General features: G+C 36.2%; 1 protein-coding gene across 2 annotated transcripts in view; it reads right to left on the reverse strand.

The window, feature by feature from the left end:
- Positions 1 to 20037, reverse strand: part of LOC114297572 (nucleoporin (DUF3414)) — a 72543-nt gene that overhangs the window by 30052 nt on the left and 22454 nt on the right. For both annotated transcript variants that reach the window (XM_082868271.1, XM_082868272.1), the window contains exons 10-17: positions 14856 to 14933; positions 14435 to 14494; positions 14180 to 14337; positions 12328 to 12529; positions 11312 to 11431; positions 5207 to 5292; positions 4974 to 5084; positions 4163 to 4261 (exon numbers count right to left, since the gene is read on the reverse strand). In XM_082868271.1, coding sequence (XP_082724397.1) covers positions 4163 to 4261; positions 4974 to 5084; positions 5207 to 5292; positions 11312 to 11431; positions 12328 to 12529; positions 14180 to 14337; positions 14435 to 14494; positions 14856 to 14933 — 914 coding nt within the window. The remainder of the gene's footprint in view (positions 1 to 4162; positions 4262 to 4973; positions 5085 to 5206; positions 5293 to 11311; positions 11432 to 12327; positions 12530 to 14179; positions 14338 to 14434; positions 14495 to 14855; positions 14934 to 20037) is intronic.

Consider the following 20037-nt stretch of genomic DNA (forward strand, 5'->3'; position numbering starts at 1 on the left):
TCGAAACACTTATACCCCTTTTTGTTTGAGGAATAACCCAAAAAAACACATTTTATAGCACGGGGGTCAAGTTTTGAACGAAATTGACTGGGAACATGAACATAGGCAGTACATCCAAAAACTCTGGCAGGTAAATCAGAAAACAACCTCGTGTCAGGAAAAAAAAGTTTTGAGACAATCAAAAGGTGTTTTGTATGTTAACACCTTTGTAGGCATCCTGTTTATCAAATAAGAGGCTGTTAAAATTGCTTCACCCCATAAATATTTAGGAACATGCATGTAAAACATTATAGCACGTGCTACTTCAAGTAGATGTTTATTTTTTCGTTCTGCAATGCCATTTTGTTAAGGGGTATCCCGACATGTAGATTGATGAAAAATCCCTTTTTTTTTCAAAAACTCACCCAACTGCTCATTGAAATATTCTGTTCCATTATCAGAATGTAAAATACCAATTTTGGTTTGAAATTGGTTTTCAATCATATTGTAAAAATTTGTGAATAAATTTTTCACGTCAGATTTTTTATTCTTCAAATAAATCCAACATAAGCGAGTATGGTCATCAATAAATGTAACAAACCATCTTTTACCAGAAAGAGTAGTGATTTTAGAAGGGCCCCAAACATCACTATGAATCAAATAAAAAGGTTTGGAAGCCTGGTAAGGTTTTGGCAAATAAGTAGAGCGATGAAATTTTGCAAATATGCAACTTTCACAATGAAAAGAAGAACAATCAATCCCTTTAAATAATTCTGGAAATAAATGTTTCAGATAAAGAAAACTAGGATGTCCTAGCCTATAGTGCCATAGCATTATTTTTTCTTGAACAGAGATTGAACTAGTACTATTAAAGCTCTGAGCTTTTTTATTACTAACAGGTACTTCATCAAAGTAGTAAAGACCTTCAAGCATCCTAGCACGCCCAATCATCATCCCCGAGTTCTGGTCCTGAAATTCACAATGGGATTCAAAAAATGTAACACGACAATTAGAATCCTTAGATAGTTTACTGACAGACAAAAGGTTACAGGCTAAGTTGGGGACGTGAAGAACAGCATTGAGATTAATTTTCTCAGTTAGTTTAATAAATCCTTTTCCTGCAATAGGTGAAAAACTACCATCGGCTATTCTGATTTTGTCATGACCAGAACAAGGGAAATAGGTACTAAATAAATGGGAAAAACTAGTCATGTGATCGGAGGCACCGGAATCTATGATCCACGGAGAGAAGTTTAGGCAAGAGAAGGCTTTAGGATTTCTACCTGTTTGTGCCAACAAAACACTAGGAGTACCGGATGAGGAGTTGAATTTTATCAGCTTTAAGAGTTGATCAATCTGTCCTTTGTTGAAGGGACCTGAATCGGCTTCATTAGCGGTAGGAAAGCCACGATTTTTCTCTCCTTGTTTGCTGCTTTTCCAGTTGACAGGTTTGCCATGGATCTTCCAACACGTTTCGCGTGTATGGCGAGGCTTGTTGCAAAAATCACACCAGACCCGTGGCTTATTATCAAACCTGCGCTGGTAATTTGCAGCCTTGTTGGCCGCAGCATCGCTAATTAAAGCAGAAATTTCAATTGATTCACCAGTACCTTTTTTCTTAAGCATGACGCTCCTTCGGCTCTCTTCCCTTCTGACTTCGGCAAATACTTCGCCAATGGATGGGAGAGGGGGTCTGCCAATAATTCTTCCTCGCACTTCATCGAACTCAATGTTGAGGCCGGCAAGAAACTTGTAAATACGACTGTCTTCCACAGTTTTCTTGTGGTGGTTGCAGTCGTCAACCGATTTCCATTCGTATGTGTTGAAGATGTCAAGATCCTGCCACAACCTTTTCAACGAATTGAAATATTTGGTGACGGAATCATCTCCTTGACGAATCTCTCCCAACTTCAAAGTTAATTCGAAAACTTGAGATTGATTTCCTAGGTCAGAATACATCTGACTAACATTATCCCACAATTCTTGTGCAGTAGTATAGCACATGTAATTAAAGCTTATATCCTCCTCCATGGAATTGACCAACCATGTCATAACCATGGAGTTTTCAGCGTCCCAACTGTCGAACAGCGGATCATTAACAGCAGGAGCCTTCTTGTCACCAGTGATGTAACCGATCTTTCCTTGCCCACGGATATACATCCGGACAGATTGTGACCAGCGGAGAAAATTATCACCATTTAGGCGGATGGTGGTGATTTGGACAGAGGGAGAGTTGGACGTTTTCACCGGAATGGCAGCGGCAGGGGTTGAAGTGGTTTCGGACGTGACTTCCGACATGGCTATGACGGTTTTAGGGCTGCTGTGTTTTTTGTTGCTCTGATACCAACTTAGAAAATATGAGGAAGAAGAACTCCGAAAATATGAGGAAGAAGGAATATATTTCTGTTATATTCAAAACTTCTTATTTTACAAGACCAAATGACACTCCTTATATAGGAGATATTACAAACATCATTATAACCCATTATATGCCACTTACATATTATATATTACCACTATCTACCACTATCATATTATATACATGCCACTATCTACCACCAACACCACTATCATATTCTATACATGCCACTATCCTTCACCAACACCACTATCATATTATATACATGCCACTATCTACCACCAACACCACTATCATATTCTATACATGCCACTATCCTTCACCAACACCACTATCATATTATATACATTAACACAAATTTCCAGCACCCTTCAATAGATAACATATCCGAACTGCAGTTACAATCCCACAATAACTGAAAAACCCTTTCCAAAAACAGATGCAGCCTAAAACTTTTACCTAAAACAATGCTCCATACCAAGAATGAGAAATTCCATGCACACAACAAGTAGGCAAAAACAAAGGTAGCGTTTGGTTGTGTTTTCAAATTGTGATTCCAATCAAAAAATTTTAAAACTCATAACCAAACATACAACTCAAAACTCAATTCAAAAACAATTTTCAAAACTCATAACCAAACACACAACTCAAAACTCTTTTCAAAACTCAAAATCAAACTCTTTCCAAAACTCTATTTTTAATTCTCTTTTCAAAACTCAAAATCAAACTCTTTCCAAAACTCTATTTTAAAAATTAAAAAAAAAATAATAAAAATATTTTTTATTTTGTTTTTTAAAATTATTTTTAGAATCATGATTTGAGTGTAGAGTTGTATTTTGAGTTTTAAGTTTTGCGTTTAGTTTTGAAAATAGAAAATTTGTTTGGTTATGAGTTTTGAAAAGAGTTTTGAGTTGTATTTTGAGCTTTTTTAAATATTTAAAATTTTTCTTAATTTTATTTTTTTAGGATAAATATTTTATAATTTAAATATTTATTTATTTATTTTAAAATATTTATTTATTTTAATATGCACTATATTTTATACATTTGTGTGTTGTATTTTATTTTAAATATTTTAAACACTAAAAAAAATTTAAAAATTAATTTTTTATTTTAAATATTTTATTTTATTTTATAAATATATTTTTAAATATTTTAATTTTTCTGTTATGTGTTTGGTTATAATTTGAGTGTGGAGTTTTGAAAGTAGTATGGAGTTCGAGTTATATCTTTGGTTATGAACTTTGAAAATAATTGTTGAATTGAGTTTTGAATTATAGGTTTGGTTACGATTTGAGCATAGAGTAATGTTTTGAGTTTAAATATTAAAAAAATTAAAATATTTACAAAATAAAATAGAATATTTAAAATAAAAAAAATTTAAATCAAAATTATATGTTTAAAATTAAAAAAATAAAATTTTCTTAAACATCTTTTAATATTTAAAAAAAATAAATTCAAAAAATTTCAAAATACAACTCAAAATTCAAAAACTCAAAACACAATTCAAAACTATTTTCAAAACTCAAAACTCTTCTGAAAATTCAAAATTCAAAACTCTTTTGAAAAATCAATTTAAAATTCTACACTTAAATCACAATTCCACACTCAAATCATAATTCCAAAACTAAACCAAACGGAGCCAAAAATAGAGGGAGTAAAAATGAAATTCATAACTAGCTCCAAATCTTAATATTAGATTAATGATATCCAATGAAATCAAGGATGCAACTATCACAGTTTCTCAAGTATGAACCTTTGTTTCGGGACATCAAACTGCAGTAGAGCAGTATAATATAAAGTAAATTCCTACAAATGATTCACCTTGATAAACCATCGAAGCGAACATAGAAGGGATTCATCCTTAAGGCCACATCAAATATATTTGTGTTTAGAGCCACTGCAGCAATTCGAGATGGCGAGCTGCAATAAAGAAAGAAGAGGGACCAAAGCAAGAATTATAGCACACAATCAACAAAAAGAACACACCGGAGTAAATAACAAGACAAGGCTACACCGAGATTGGTCAACATGCACAGGAATATGTGTTGGTTACGCAGCAGATGTTTTAATTTAATGAAGAAGATATTGATTGAGCAGACAAGTGGATAGAGTCATTTTAAGAAATTGCAAGATGTCAACTATCATGGCAACATCTGTATGCCAATTATAATTCTGTCCAAAACAATGCAAAGCCAAATTTAGTGAGGATTATCGAATGAAGTACCCAATGGTTGCAGGAACACCTGAAGCATATTAAACCACACGATTGTAAAAACTTTGAGCTCTTTTACCACCAATAACAATTATTTAAAGAAAACTTTTGAAAATCAATTATGTAGTAAAGAACCAACACGAGTCCGGTAACAAAACAACCATTAACCCCAAGTCAGTAAACTAGTCAACTAAACACAAGCAGTTCATCAGTCTTTCCTCCGATGCCTCCCGTTCATATCCTGTATTAGATCGTGTTGGTTGTGTTTTCAAATTTTCAAAACATGTAAGATACAACCCATCAACATAAGAAAAACCCAGTTATTAGAAAATATGTTACACCACCATAACACCAGTGATTAGAAAATGTCAAATAAACTAATGCATGTGGATGACTCCGATATAGTTAGAAATGAATTACCATTTTAACATCTTTGCCAAGATATTAACACCCATGGACATCATTAGTGCACCATTGCTATTAGGAGAAATTCTTTTGACCAAAGTGCAAATGATCTCAGCCACATTGACACTGCAATCAGAAGACAGGGAACTATCATACAAAGACAAACCACCAAACTAAAACCCTTTTAGAATAACAAACATTCAAACCAGTCAGAAAAGAAAAAAAGGAAAGTATTGAACCAATATTACCTTATATACTTTTCTATGTGCTCGTTCATGCAAGTGCCTTCTCTATGCAGAGAGTTGCCAATTTCCAACAAACCATAACATACAGCCTACAACATGATGAAATAATAAATACACAGGAAAAGGCCATTGAAATGAATAAAAAGTTCATGTTCATTTGTCACATCAAAAGGAAATCACTAGCGAAGAGAAGACATAAACGTATGGGCATGTAGACAGAGAAAGATCTTAAGCTCTCTCACCTCCCCCGTATGAGTGTTCATACTCTTGCATGAACTCTCATATGTTAACATACTAATAAAATGACATTTCATGTAGGTTCACAGCAGAGGTCAGCCACATCAGTTAATGTTGAATTGCTTAGGGAATACATGACAGTTCCTACAGGAGAGGTGACTCATTCTTTCATAATATTTGCATACACTAACGAGAATTCTTTTTTTTTTTTTTGTGGGTTGGGGGGGGTATGGTATGCCAGGAGAAGATATATTGAAAAAAGTATCAACTGAGAACAAAAGTGGCAAATAGATGTGGCATAGACATGAATACAACAGGACACAGTGGCGCACACATTCAAGAAAACGACAGAGAGAGCCAAGCCAGAACGCAAAAGCATAATATAGTTTTTTATTTTGTTCATACGATGTCTCATACATTTGAATGGTGCTAAAGAAAGAACATATATGGTTTCTAACATCAAAGAAAAAAAATTCTTTTCCAAATGCAATGCACAAAAATTTTGTTTCACATTCAAATTCATATTTATTCAAAGTTCTATGATCAATTTATATACCATTTTTTGTGGTAAACCGTTTTCCCAAAATTCATCACACAATGGTTAGCATTCTAAATGACACTAATAAGGATCATGTCAATTTTCCATCTTAACGAGTTCCCTCTCATGTTGTCCCCCATGTTGCTATGTCTGACTTCTAACAAATACTATCACTAATAATTTCCCTTCATTCCTAGTTGTGGGTACATGTGTGTCTGAATTTCTTGTGACAACCTTCTCTAGATCACCCTTTCTAGATCGCCCCCTCTGGAGCTTCCTTTCCAAATCGCTCCCCCAAATAGCCTTACTTGGGCACAGCCAAAATCTCCCCGAGGGAGCAATCACCATTAGTCGATCTCCAATAAAATGGTTAGCATTCTAGATGACACTAACAAGGATCATGACAATTTTCCATCTTAACGAGTTCCCTCTCATGCTGTCCCCCATGTTGCTATGTAACAAATATTATCACTAATAATTTCCATTCATTCCTAGTTGTAAGTACATATGTGTCTAGATTTCTTGCGACAACCTTCTCTGGATCACCCTTTCCAGATCGCCCCACCAGATCTTCCTTTTCCAAATCGCTCCCCCATATCGCCTTACTTTGGCTCAGCCAAGATCTCCTCAAGGCAGTAATCACCATTAGCCGATCTCCAATTGGTTAATGATCTCCACGATTTCTCCAAGGAGATCACTTGGTGTACCTTATGCCAGTCAGCCTAACACTTCCTTCTAATTAAAAAAAAATAAAAAAATCCTAACACTTCCTCAAAACAAGTCGCCTAGGTTGGGAGTAGGGTTTAGGATCTACACACAAGATCATTGGAGGATTGTGACTTAGAGGCTAGAGTCAATAGATTGTTAAGTTTGCTTGAGTTGCCCCTTTGGAGTGGGTAGTCACATTCAATGAGAGTAATATTAGAGAGCCCAGGGTGGAACCAAACATATGCCTTTCCAGGAGCATTACGATCTCCAGCTCAAGTGATCCATCATGAAGTCCCTATTGGTACCCCCTTGACCAGCCATAAAGAGAGAGATGATGACCAAGAATTCTTCTTCGTTTGGTTGTGCGGTTTTCTTTATGTTTGGTTCCTTGTTTGTCTCTCCACAGGCAACACAGGTTTGCACTTGAGGGAGAGCATTGGATAGCTTGATATACATTGTTGGACCAATTTCCTAACAACTAAAGCTTTTTGAAGAATCGGTGATCTAACATAAGGAACAGAAGATCTCCAGGAAAGCTGATCCCTCAGGTCAAGAGATGTCCTTATAAAAGGGATCCTACCCATGCATGGAAGACAATTGTTTATTCCTCTCCCCGAAAAAATCACAAGGCTCTCTCTCCACTGTGATCTCTTTGTCTCTCTTAGGGCTGCCCTTAACTCTCTCCTCCGCCTCTGGCAGTCCCTTGCCAGCTGAGTGCCTCTCATCTTCCTAGATCATCTTGTCCCAACGATCCTAGACACCATCATCCACACTTGCCAACATCTGCATTTGCACCACCCCCATTTTGTGAAATTTTAGCTTTGCTAAATTGCAAATCTTCTTTTCACAGCTTGTTTTTAGGTCATAATTTTTTCAAACTACGTATATATAGTAATTATGGAAACAAAAGCTCCAGTAATGGGGGTAAGGCTGCATACATCTTGCTCTCCCCATATTTGGCTTTAGCAGGAGCCTCGCGCACTTGGTCACTGTCGTGAGTCGTGCATATTTGAAATAACTGACCATCCTTAACATGTCATGTCACATATACTTGATTGGTGAATCACATTTGGGACGTACATGATTTTGGAAACCTAGTGACTTGCTTGTTTGACCCCACTATTGGACATTTTAATTTTTTTCTTTTAGTTATTTTTGTTTATTTTTAAGACATTATTTAATATGGACTGATATTTATATGGGTTTTAGCTTGCATCTTCTAATCCAGATGAAGTTGCTTCTACTTTATGCTTTATGGGGAAGAATTTGAAATGTTGGTTGTGTAAAATTTTATGCAAGAACCTAAACCACTTGAAATGATGTTGCAGCTGAAAATTGAAAATCAGTTTCTGGTTTTTCTATTTTTCTATTGCCATCTGATAAATGTTGCAACTGAATTCCTGTCTATCTGGCTGCTAGTTCTCAATTACACTATTCTATCACCATGTTACAAGAATCTTACGATTTGTGATTGGATTCACGATTCAATTTGCAATTATTGCAAAATCGATACGAATCTGTGGGTGAATCTAATTTGAAAGCAAGTCTCTAGTAAATCGCACGATTCACAATCATTGCACGAGTCACAATCGATTCACGATTCGATTCATGCAATTTTTGAAACTATCATGTTTGACATATTTTTTTTTTTAAAAATTCTCCATTTTTTGTAGTTAAAATGACATAATACAACTTGTAATAGTGTTTAGTACGAAAATAACCAATATATATACATGATTTGCTGTTATTTTGGATCTCTGTTATCAGAATCTTACGATTCGCGATTCGATTCACGATTCGATACGCAATTTTTGCAAAATCGACACGAATCTATGAGTGAATCTATTTTAGAAATGAATCTCTAGTGAATCGCACGATTCACAATCGATTCATGATTCGATTCACTTTTTACGATTCATGCAATTTTTTAAATTATTGTGTTCGACATATTTTCGACTCATTTTTTCCATCTTTTTAGTGAAAATGACATAATACAACTTCTAATAATATTTATTACCAAAATAACCAACATATATATATGATTTGTTATTATTTTAGTGATCATGGAGTTTTTTATAGGATCCAATCAGATTCAGTCAAACCTAACATATTTTTAACGTTTCTTCTCATTTTTGTCCCTTTCAAAAAATTGTAATATATCTTCTAAAGATGTTTAAGATTAGAGTTACACTATGAATTATCTATTACTATTTTATTAAATTGAATACTACATGTGTGAGGTCAGTTATACCTGTTAAAATGTTTTAGGCTTTAAAATAAAATATCCTAAATAATTCTTTCTTATTATTTGCTCACTCTTACTTAGAAAAGTATATATACTTATTGTCCAAATATCAATATCGTTGTTAACTATTGTTACTTTAGAAATTAATAGTTTCTATTTGGTTATTACCTTTATTAAGAATGGTTGATAAAAAAATCTAAAAAAAAAAAAGAAAAAGAAAAGATAAGATGGTGATTTTACATAGGAACCTTTGTTAACTTCTTACCTATTAAATTACGTGATTATCATTCAAAATAACATTTTTGTTGATTTAAGTCTAAATATTTTATATTCATAAGATACATTTAACATCTAAATGTGTAGATATATATTTTTAAGTGATTTAGAAAAAGTGACTGAATCTTTACGATTCACAATTCGATTCGATTCGCGATTCGGTACGAGATCATTTCGATTCACGATACGAATCCCGATTTGACAACTATGTTTTGGATATCAAGGAGTTTTCAATAGGATCTAATTAGGTTCAGTCAGACCCAACATATTTTTGACATTTTCTTTTCATTTTTTTTTCTTGAAAAAAAATCATAATGTATATTCTAACGATGTTTAAGGTTAAAGTAACTTGTAGGATGAAATATCTATTGCTATTTTATTAAAATAAATATATTTCAATATTACATGGGTAAAGTCAGTTAAACCTAATGGCTCTGTAAGTTCTTTTTTGAACAATAAGCACATATACCTTTTAAAATGCTTTGGGTTTTAAAACATATTATAATTAATTCTTTCTTATTGTTGGGTCATTGTTACTTGTAAAAGTATGTATGCTTATGAAATATCAACATCATTGTTAAGTTATTGTTATTTGAAAATTGGGAGTTTGTCTTTGTCACATTCTTTATTAAGAATTGTTGATAAACAATATCTAAAAAAGAAAAAGGTAAGATAGTGATCTTACATGGGAACCTATGTTAATTTCTTATCTATTAGACTATGTGATCATCATTCAAAATAACATATTCATTGTTTTAATATTTTATATTTGTAAGATATATTTAACATCCAAATATATAGATATATTATTTTGAGTAATTTAGAATATGTGAACGAATCTTTACGATTCACGATTCGATTTGATTTGCGATTCAGTACAAAGCCATTTCAATTTACGATTTGATTCATGATTTGACAACTATGTATCATCATATTGTTTTGCATCAATTTCTATTTATATAGGTTTTTGATTGCATGGGTATTGTGGCCTTCACTACGTTATTTGTATGAATCCAAAGGTTTACCACATTGGGCATAGGGAGGCTGGGAACAAAGGAGGGAGGAGGTTGGCAGGCCCTCTGGTGCTTTCTGTTTGAACATTAGGAAAAGAAACAGGTCATACTTGGCTTTTATCTCGCAGGGCTCCTAACCTTGAGGTTCAAATCCTGTTGTTCTGTGCAAGGGACTTGCTGGATTAATGACCTCATTTCTGGCGTGGCTTTTGCCTGATTAACCTAATTATTTTTGGTGCAGAGAGCAACATGGATACCCCGAGGGTAATGGTTCAAATATCATCAGGATATTTATTACCCATTTGGGAATTGGCTATTTTAGTTGTCTTTTTAGTTTTTACGAAAAGATGTGCAGAAAAAATAGAGAAAGTGATGTGACAACTTGTAGTGGGTTTTTGACTAAAAACCAAACTTTTACTTGAAATCTAAACTGGTCAGCCATTGTTTGTAAAGTTGCATTAGGTCCAGTTTCAAATTATCTTATCATGCTATGCAATTGACTACGAGATTTTACTTATTTTCCTATTAGTGAATCAAAGAAATGGGAAAAAGGGGCCAACCAACCATTACCATAGCTTTTATGGTTGCTTTTTGATGATTTGAAGTAATTAACATTGTACCTAAAATAACACGAAGACTCTAGCACTTATCCTGTCGATTGATTATATTAACTCTTCAATTAATTTGATTAACCAAAATAATTAATCAAACTACAAGAACACCGTTTGATCTAGTCACAAGACATATAAGAAAACCCCACCAGCAACACGACCTCCCCCTAACCCCACTATGTTAAATGCATTTTCACATTGCACTGTCTCACAATTGATTGCTCCAAACAGGCACTCATGCATAGCCTAATTTGTAATGAACATAATAACAAAATTAAATAATTAACCAATGCATCAATAAGCATTATTTGACAAGAGAAATCATCAAACTACACGGCAATCTGTAACTTAAGAACTCAAAGATTTTTCATCTCATTTATCAATGCAAAAGAAACAACAGGAGCATGACTTATTGATCAGCCACCATTAATCACCCTCAGCGCACAAAAATGCAAAGAGGGATTACCCAGAAATGATTACCGTGTTGAAGGATACCAATCGACTAAGCAAGTCTAGAGTGACAAGTACTTCCTCAGTGCTATTCAAATACAGCTCCTGGGCCAAACGCAAGAGCAACAGAAGCACTCCAGATTGTGTGTACTGCACAAGTGTGATGGACACATCAACACAAAAGTGAATTAGTCAAAAAGTTGATGTCTGGACACTAGATTTACACAGGATAGAAGAAGTTGCACCATGTCCACAAAAAACACAGGTTCATCATCTATTGGAATATGCCAGTCATAGCACTCAATCAAATTATCTCAACAAAGAGTTATTCCAGTAGCTATCAACAACATTGAGATACTTACATACATACAACGAATACATAAAATTTAATAAGCAGTGCAAGTATCCCAAAGGAGTAAAAAAAAGTGCAAACTGGCAACTATCAGATACACAATATGAAGGAAGCTATAAAAATTTCGTTACAGAGTATAACAATTTAGGTAAACATTTTACCACCAAGTGGTTTGGGTTTTTCCACTTCACCTCCTTGACGTATATAATAACAAAAAAATAAAAAAAGGAAAAATGGCCTCATGTGGTTTTTAAGTTAGGAATAAATTGCAATCCTAAGACTATTAATGTTACTTGTAAAAAGACATTTTTGTTACTTGCAATCCTAATCCTATAACCAACTTCGTTTACTTTTTCAGAGGCCCTCCACCACTGTTACTTGCACATTTATTTCCTTGATATTTGAACAGATATATTAACCTTCGTACGAGAGCATTCCACCCAACAACACCAAATGCATTAATCCACAGATTAAAAGAATGGGAAGGGTGAAAAAACAGGAAAAGACTAACACAGTACCAGTTGCTAACATCAAAAGATACGGTGCATTTGCAACAAATGCACTCAAGCATAGTTAAAAGCCAAAAGTAGAAAAATCAATTTACCGCCATAAAAAGATGAGAACAACGAAATGAGACTATAAGGTCAAAACATAAAGGAGGTGGGGGGGAAAAAAGGAATGATTGTCCATTTACCTCCCACCGTATAAGGGCAGTATTCCCATCAACCACTTTCAAAATATGACCGCGAGTATTACTAGGAATTAGCAAACCTTCAACCCCAGGTATGTACAAAGGCAGGCGGGTTTCAACAATCTGAGAAACTTCATCAATCAAGGAATCATTGCTTATCTCAAACAAAGATGATATACCAACAGACTTATCAAGAAAATTGTACCTGTTGACAGGTTAAAAAACATATCAACTGAATAAGATATTGTTGAAAAATAAGGTCATATAAAAAGCCCATTTCATATATTTCTCAAGAAAATGGTTTGGCAAAAGATTTCGAATTAAAGGTTTTAGGCATTGTGGCTTGAACACTGGTTCTGATTTACAGTCTGATCCATTATCTTCTTTTGTTCTTTCTTTTTTTCCCCCTTTCACAAACAGTAAGAATTATACCCACACCCTAACCCTCCTAGATGCATTACTTGGACTTTTTTTTAACCTCTGTGCTAAATTGGTTTTGGCATACTGCAACACACAAGTGTTAGCAACTAAAGAGTTATACTGCATATCAGATTCAGTAACGAGAAAAAACAAATGACTATGGGAATTTGGTTAATTTGTAATTTACTCATTATGAAATATACAATTTTATTTTTATTTTTATTTATTTATTTTATTTTTTTTTGGGGGGGGGGGGGGAAGATAAATAATCAAACTTTATTAGAAAAGCATCAAGACGATGCAAAGAATACAAAAAGATAAACAACCCACATCGGGCCCAGCAACCTAAATAATCACATCCTCCACAAAATTTACAAAAGCCAAGACATTGATGACATATACAATTAGCACAGAACAAAAACAGTTTGGACTATTTTCATTTATTTAACAAAGAAAGACAAGGACTGAATATAAATTCAGTGATGCAGTCAAAAAGAATTTGCCCACATGTAACATACAATTACTAGCAGGAAGCAGATGTGTTACTTCAACATTCCAAGGTGGCTGCAGGACGCAGTCGTACGACTTCAACAATCCAAGGTGGCTATGTATTCATCGACATCGTTGTTGAATCGTGAATCGATTTGTGAATCGTAAGATTCACTTTATAGAATATACTATACAATTATATATGTATATATATATAAAACTACACACATCGTATTTAAAATGGAATAAATATGAATATACTAAGTTGTATATATATATACATACAAAATCACATATATCTACACAACTTATTTAACTCTTTTTATTTATTGATAGAGAGGCGAAAACAGCATCACTTCATGCATTATGCAAACAAAAACAGAACTGAAGTGAACTGAATAAAGTGAATCACAGTGAATCGCACAATTCACACTCAATTTCCAATTCAACAACACAACTTGAATCGTGTTGGTTGAAACTCATATCGAATCATATGAATTGAATCATGAATTGCACGATTCTAACAACTATGAATCATGAAAATTTGCTTAAATGAGAAGTAATCTTTCAGAGCTCTAAAATATTTTGAGTGCCACTTTGTCAATTGAAATAGATACATGCAAAATACTTTCTTTTTTAAAAAAATTGAAACTGTCCCGATAAACATTTACCAAGGATGAAAGTAGGTGATGATCCTAACAGTTTAGAGGTTTCACTGAGCCAAGTACAGAAACTCCATTCCGATACTCATTGTATGGCTCCTTAAATTGCTTTTAGAAACAGCAAATAGTCATGCAAACCAAAATCGCTACAATCAATCATTAACCCATACAAATTTACAAGTTCAATATTCCCCTCACTGTCAAATAACGATTCATTTGGCACAAGGAAAAGTGACACACATGAAGCCTAGATGATGACCAAGAAAAGCACAAGAACAGCTTACACGCATTCTGCAGGCCAAGTTCCTTCACAGAGGGCTGATAATAAGCGTACAAATTCCATAGTCCTGAATGGGAATTCACCCTCTAAGTTGCAAAGAAGACAACGTATGGGACCATCAATGAAACTGTCCCTATCCCAAAACTGAATACAAAGTGACTCCTGCATCATTCATGGTCATGCCTCAAATAAACAAACTATAATGTCAAATAAAGTATACATCAATCAATATCATAAAAATGAGATTTTACATCCAAACCTCTTTTCGATAAATTTTGCAAAGGATATCCAGTATTAATTTAAGGGTATTATCCTCCAACTGCAATGCAAAAAGGAAAAAAAAAAAGAAGGAATAAAATGCCAATATGTTCTCAAGACACTTCTATAAATCCTTTACAAAAATGATTACTCCCTTCGTGTCAATTTATTTGTCCATTTTGAGAAATCCAACTTATTAAGGAGACAAGCAATCATTACACATCAATTCAAAATTTAAAATACTTTTACCATAATACCCTTTGATTTTGAATTTTAAAATGTGTTTATATTTGTGTATAATGGGTAATTTTGGAAATCTAAAAAATTTCAATACCCAAAATAGAAAGTGGACAAATATTTTGGGACGGACCAAAATGGAAAGGTGGACAAAGAAAATGGGACGGAGGGAGTAATAAAATTACCTGAAGACTGATCTCATAAGATGCAATAAATGCTGAGATAAATGTTCTCAAAACACTTCTATAACCAGCAATAGGACCCTGGCAAAGATCATTTGCACAATTAAAGAAAAGAACATCAATATGTCACAACGGAATAAAACTCCACCCAGTTTAGTCCCAATTTGATGGGGGGTCTTGGAGGAGTAGATTGGATATCAAAGCATAAATACAATACAACCATTAATATAAGCAGAAGGATACACTACTAATTACACATGTAACATTAGGTGGCACAGGTGACCAGGGATCTTAAATACACTCATAACTGTTGTTAGATTTGCATAAAAGAAAGAAAAGGAAGAGAACTGTATATTATTCACACACATAAACCTCTTAGGGTTACACATACTTATAATAAAAGACTAAAGGAACAAAAGACATAACTATCCTTAACTACCCTTATACAATAATACTTAACACTCCCCCTCAAGTTGGTGCAAAGATATCTCTCATGCCCAACTTGCAGCAAATAGGATGGAAAACTTTACTACTAAGACCCTTAGTAAAGACATCAGCCAATTGATTTGCAGACTTCACAAAAGGCATACATATGAAACCCTTATTCAATTTCTCCTTGATGAAATGTCTGTCAATCTCAATATGCTTGGTTCTATCATGCTGAACAGGATTGTGAGCAATACTAATGGCAGCTTTGTTGTCACAGTACAGTGTCAATGGTTCACTACAAACAAACCCAATATCATTCAACAAGGACTGGAGCCACATCAATTCACATGTACCATGCGCCATAGCCCTGTATTCTGCCTCTGCACTAGATCTGGACACCACTGTTTGTTTCTTACTACGCCATGTCACTAAATTTCCCCCCACAAATGCACAATAACCGGAGGTAGATCGCCTGTCATCTATAGAACCAGCCCAATCAGCATCTGTGAATGCCTCCAACCTCAAGTGACCATGATTGGAAAATAAAATCCCTTTTCCAGGAGCAGATTTAAGATACCTCAAAATACGATACACTGCATCCAAATGAGGGGCACGAGGCTCATGCATAAATTGACTCACTATCCCAACCGCATAGGCAATATCTGGACGAGTGTGGGATAAATATATAAGTCTTCCAACAAGTCGCTGGTACCTTTCCTTCTCCACAAGATCACCAACACCACTACAAAGATGGTGATTAGCCTCAATTGGAGAATCAGCAGGTCGGCAGCCTAACATGCCAGTTTCCTCAAGAAGATCTAGAATATACTTTCGCTGAGAAAGAAAGATACCTTTGTCAGATCTGGCAACTTCAATCCCAAGAAAGTACCGCAATGAACCAAGGTCTTTGATCTCAAATTCCTTGGCCAACAGCATCTTAAGATGTGTCACTTCTTCCTCATCATTACCTGTCACAACTATGTCATCCACATACACTATAAGCACAGTTACCTTATTTGCGTGACGTTTGACAAACATTGTGTGATCTGCATTGCTTTGCTTATACCCGAACCTCAACATAACCTTTAGGAATCTATCAAACCAAGCCCGAGGAGATTGTTTTAAACCATATAACGCCTTTTTCAACCTACAAACTTTCCCAACTGTAGACTGAGATGAGAATCCTGGTGGTATATCCATATATACCTCCTCCTCCAAATCACCATGGAGAAATGCATTCTTCACGTCTAACTGCTGTAAAGGCCATCCCAAATTAGCTGCACATGAGAGAATAGCTCGAATGGAATTCATCTTCGCCACAGGAGCAAAGGTTTCTTGGTAATCAATTCCATATGTCTGAGTAAATCCCTTGGCCACTAACCATGCTTTGTACCGTTCAATTGTTCCATCTGCTTTCTGCTTGATGGTGAACACCCATTTACACCCTACAGGCTTTTTTCCACTAGGAAGAGAAACCAACTCCCAAGTGTTATTCTTGCTTAGAGCTTGCATCTCTTCTACCATAGCTACTTTCCACTTAGGATCATTGATAGCTTCTGTCCAACCCTGGGGAATACATGCAGAAGACAAAGACGAAACAAAAGCACGATATGTAGAAAACAATGAATCGTATGACACAAATTTAGAAATGGGGTGTTGAGTACATGCCCTAACCCCCTTTCTAAGAGCAATAGGAAGACTCGAATCATTGACAACAGGACTCTCAACTACAGGTAGAGGGATAGACTGAGATGCATTACCTGGAACTGGCATGAGGGATGATGATGGGTTTGGTGGCACAAGAGATGCTTGCTCTTTCGGACGTCGAGAATAAGTCTTAAAATCAGCCCTGTCCAAACGACCACTAATGTCAGGCTCCACATCAAGAGAACTATTAGGCTCCCCCTCACCACAAATAATAGTCCGCTGACTAGGAAGGAAAAAAGACAACTCGTGTTGATAGGCCATCTCCTCATCCGCAATCTCATCCATACCACTACTCTCCCCCGGAGGAGATGGCGGAGGAGAAGGAAAGAAGGACACAGCTTCACGGAAAGTGACATCCATACTGACATACACTTTGCGAGTGTGAGGATCATAACATTTGTAACCCTTCTGAGTAGCAGAATAACCAATAAAGACACAACGCACAGCCTTAGGATCGAGTTTCCCACGAGTACGAGGTTGCAAATGAACAAAACAGACACACCCAAACACCCGAGGAGGAAGAGACGAGGTGGGATATGCGACAGGAAGCAGTTGAAGAGGAATCTGGAATTGGAGGACACTGGAAGGCATACGATTGATAAGGTAAGCAGCGGTAAGAACAGCATCACCCCAAAAAGACTTAGGGACATTCATGGTAAACAAGAGAGAGCGAGCAACTTCAAGAAGATGGCCATTCTTGCGTTCGGCAATCCCATTCTGTTGAGGAGTACCAACACAACTAGTCTGATAAAGAATGCCATGCTCCTCTAAGTATGCCCGAAAAACTCCATCAACATACTCAGTCCCATTATCACTACGAAGAATTTTGATGTGAGCATTAAAAAGATTGGTCACCATTTTATGAAAAGTTTGGAAACAAGAAAAAACTTCACTCTTAGTTCGAAGCAAGTAAATCCAAGTCACACGGGAAAAACAATCAATAAAAGTAACAAACCATCGATACCCAGAAGTAGAAACCACAGGGGAAGGGCCCCACACATCAGTATGAATAAGCATAAAAGGAAAAGTACTTCTTTTATTAATTGAAGGGTAACAAGTACGTTTATGCTTTGCAAGTTCACAAGCATCACAACCAAAAATACTCCTAGGACAATCACGAACTAAAGAAGGAAAAAGTTTCTCTAAAACATTAAAGGAAGGATGACCCAAACGGCGATGCCACTGATGAAGGAGAGAAAGAGAGGAGCCAATAGTGCACTTGAGAGCTTGAGATGGGACGACAGGAGGAACGGCATCCAGAAAGTACAGCCCACCTTGTGCTCTACCATTGCCAATCATTTTCCCCGTAGCCAGGTCCTGAAAGACACAATGAGTAGGAAAAAATGTCACTGAGCAATTTAGAGAAGTAGTAAGACTACTAACAGAAAGCAGATTAGTGGAAAAAGTAGGAACATGAAGCACAGAGGAAAGAGAAAGCAAAGATGAACAATGAACTGAACCCTTGCCAGAGACAGAGGATAAAGTGCCATCAGCCACTCGAACCTTGTCTCGGCCGGAACAAGGAGAATAAGAATAGAAAAGACTAGAGGCACCTGTCATGTGATCGGTGGCACCGGAATCAATAATCCAAGAAGGCGATGATAAGGTACTAAGAGCACTAGCAGGAATACCTGTGTTGGCAAAATTGGAAGAAGCAGAAGTAGAAGAAACTGTGGTAGAAGGAGAGTCAAGTCGAGCCATCAAACGTCTGAGAGTGTGTAACTCATCCTGGGAAAGAGTGTTGGGCTCAGAAGGACTCACAGCAATCTCGGACACATGTGCTTGGGGTCGAGCTGTACTACCACGACCTCGACCCCGAGTAGGGCGACCATTCAGTTTCCAACAATGCTCTCGATCATGTCTGTCTTTCCCACAATAATCACACTTCAAGCGATCTCGATCAACCAGTGTACCCTGACTCCCAGACTGAACTGGACTAGGCCGAGGAGCCCGAGGAGGAGGAGCAACAGCTAAAGCAGAACGATCCTGAATAGAGGAATGTACCATAGCACTACGGCGACTCTCCTCTTGCTGGACAAGGGCATAAGCCTCGCGTAGGGTGGGAAAAGGTGAACGACCCAACACCTGGACGCGAATCTGATCATACTCCAAGTTCAAGCCAGCAAGGAAGTCATACACACGCTCTTTCTCAACGGTTTGTTGAAACAACGTGGCATCCTGAGAACAAACAGCCTGGAAGCTTTGGTAATAGTCTAGTTCCTGCCACAAACTACTCAACTCAGCATAGTAGACTGCGAGTGATCTATCTTTCTGATCTAAGCTCCGAAGCTTCTTCCTCAACTCATACGCCTGTGCATCATTACCTTGTTGGGAGTACATTTGGGCTGCAGCTGTCCAAATCTTATGAGCAGTATCTAATAAAAGGAAACTCTGACTAATAGTGGGCTGCATAGAGTTGATGAGCCAAGTCATAACAAGAGCATTTTCAGAAATCCATTGAGTATGGAGTGAGGCATCACCATCCGGTAGGGGAAGAGAACCAGTAATGTAGCCAGTCAAACGGCGAGCAGCAATAGCAAGACCACATGAGCGGGACCAAATCAAATAGTTGGAACCATCCAATTTAACAGGACTAATTTGAAGAGAGGGATTGTCGGTAAGAGTCATAACACGACGGAGGCCACCCTCATCACTAATTGTATCCTTAGTCTCACCCTCAGCCATTGAAAATTAAATGCCCACAATAGGAAAAAAGCAAATACCAGTCGAAAAACAGCAAAAACCAACAGAGGCAATCCACCAACTCAACTTAGGGACAATAGTTACCTCTAGAGACAAAAACAGAGCCGAAACAGGGGCTGGAGAGACCAAAACCAGTCAGAAACTGAGAGAAAACGTGCTGAAACTGAGGAAAATTGACAAAAATAGAGTGAAAGCTTGCCAAATCATCAAAACCAGTCCTCCCAACCCTAGATCAGTCCCAGTCGGCTCCCAAGGTAGAGGGAGGAAGGGAAAAAACAGCCAAAAACAGGCCGCAGCAGGGGCTTCCAAAAAAATCAATCGTTTTTTCCAAAAATCAACAAAAATT

Source organism: Camellia sinensis, chromosome 5 (assembly GCF_055761805.1).
Source record: "Camellia sinensis isolate YWXY chromosome 5, ASM5576180v1, whole genome shotgun sequence".
Classification (NCBI taxonomy): Eukaryota; Viridiplantae; Streptophyta; class Magnoliopsida; order Ericales; family Theaceae; genus Camellia; species Camellia sinensis.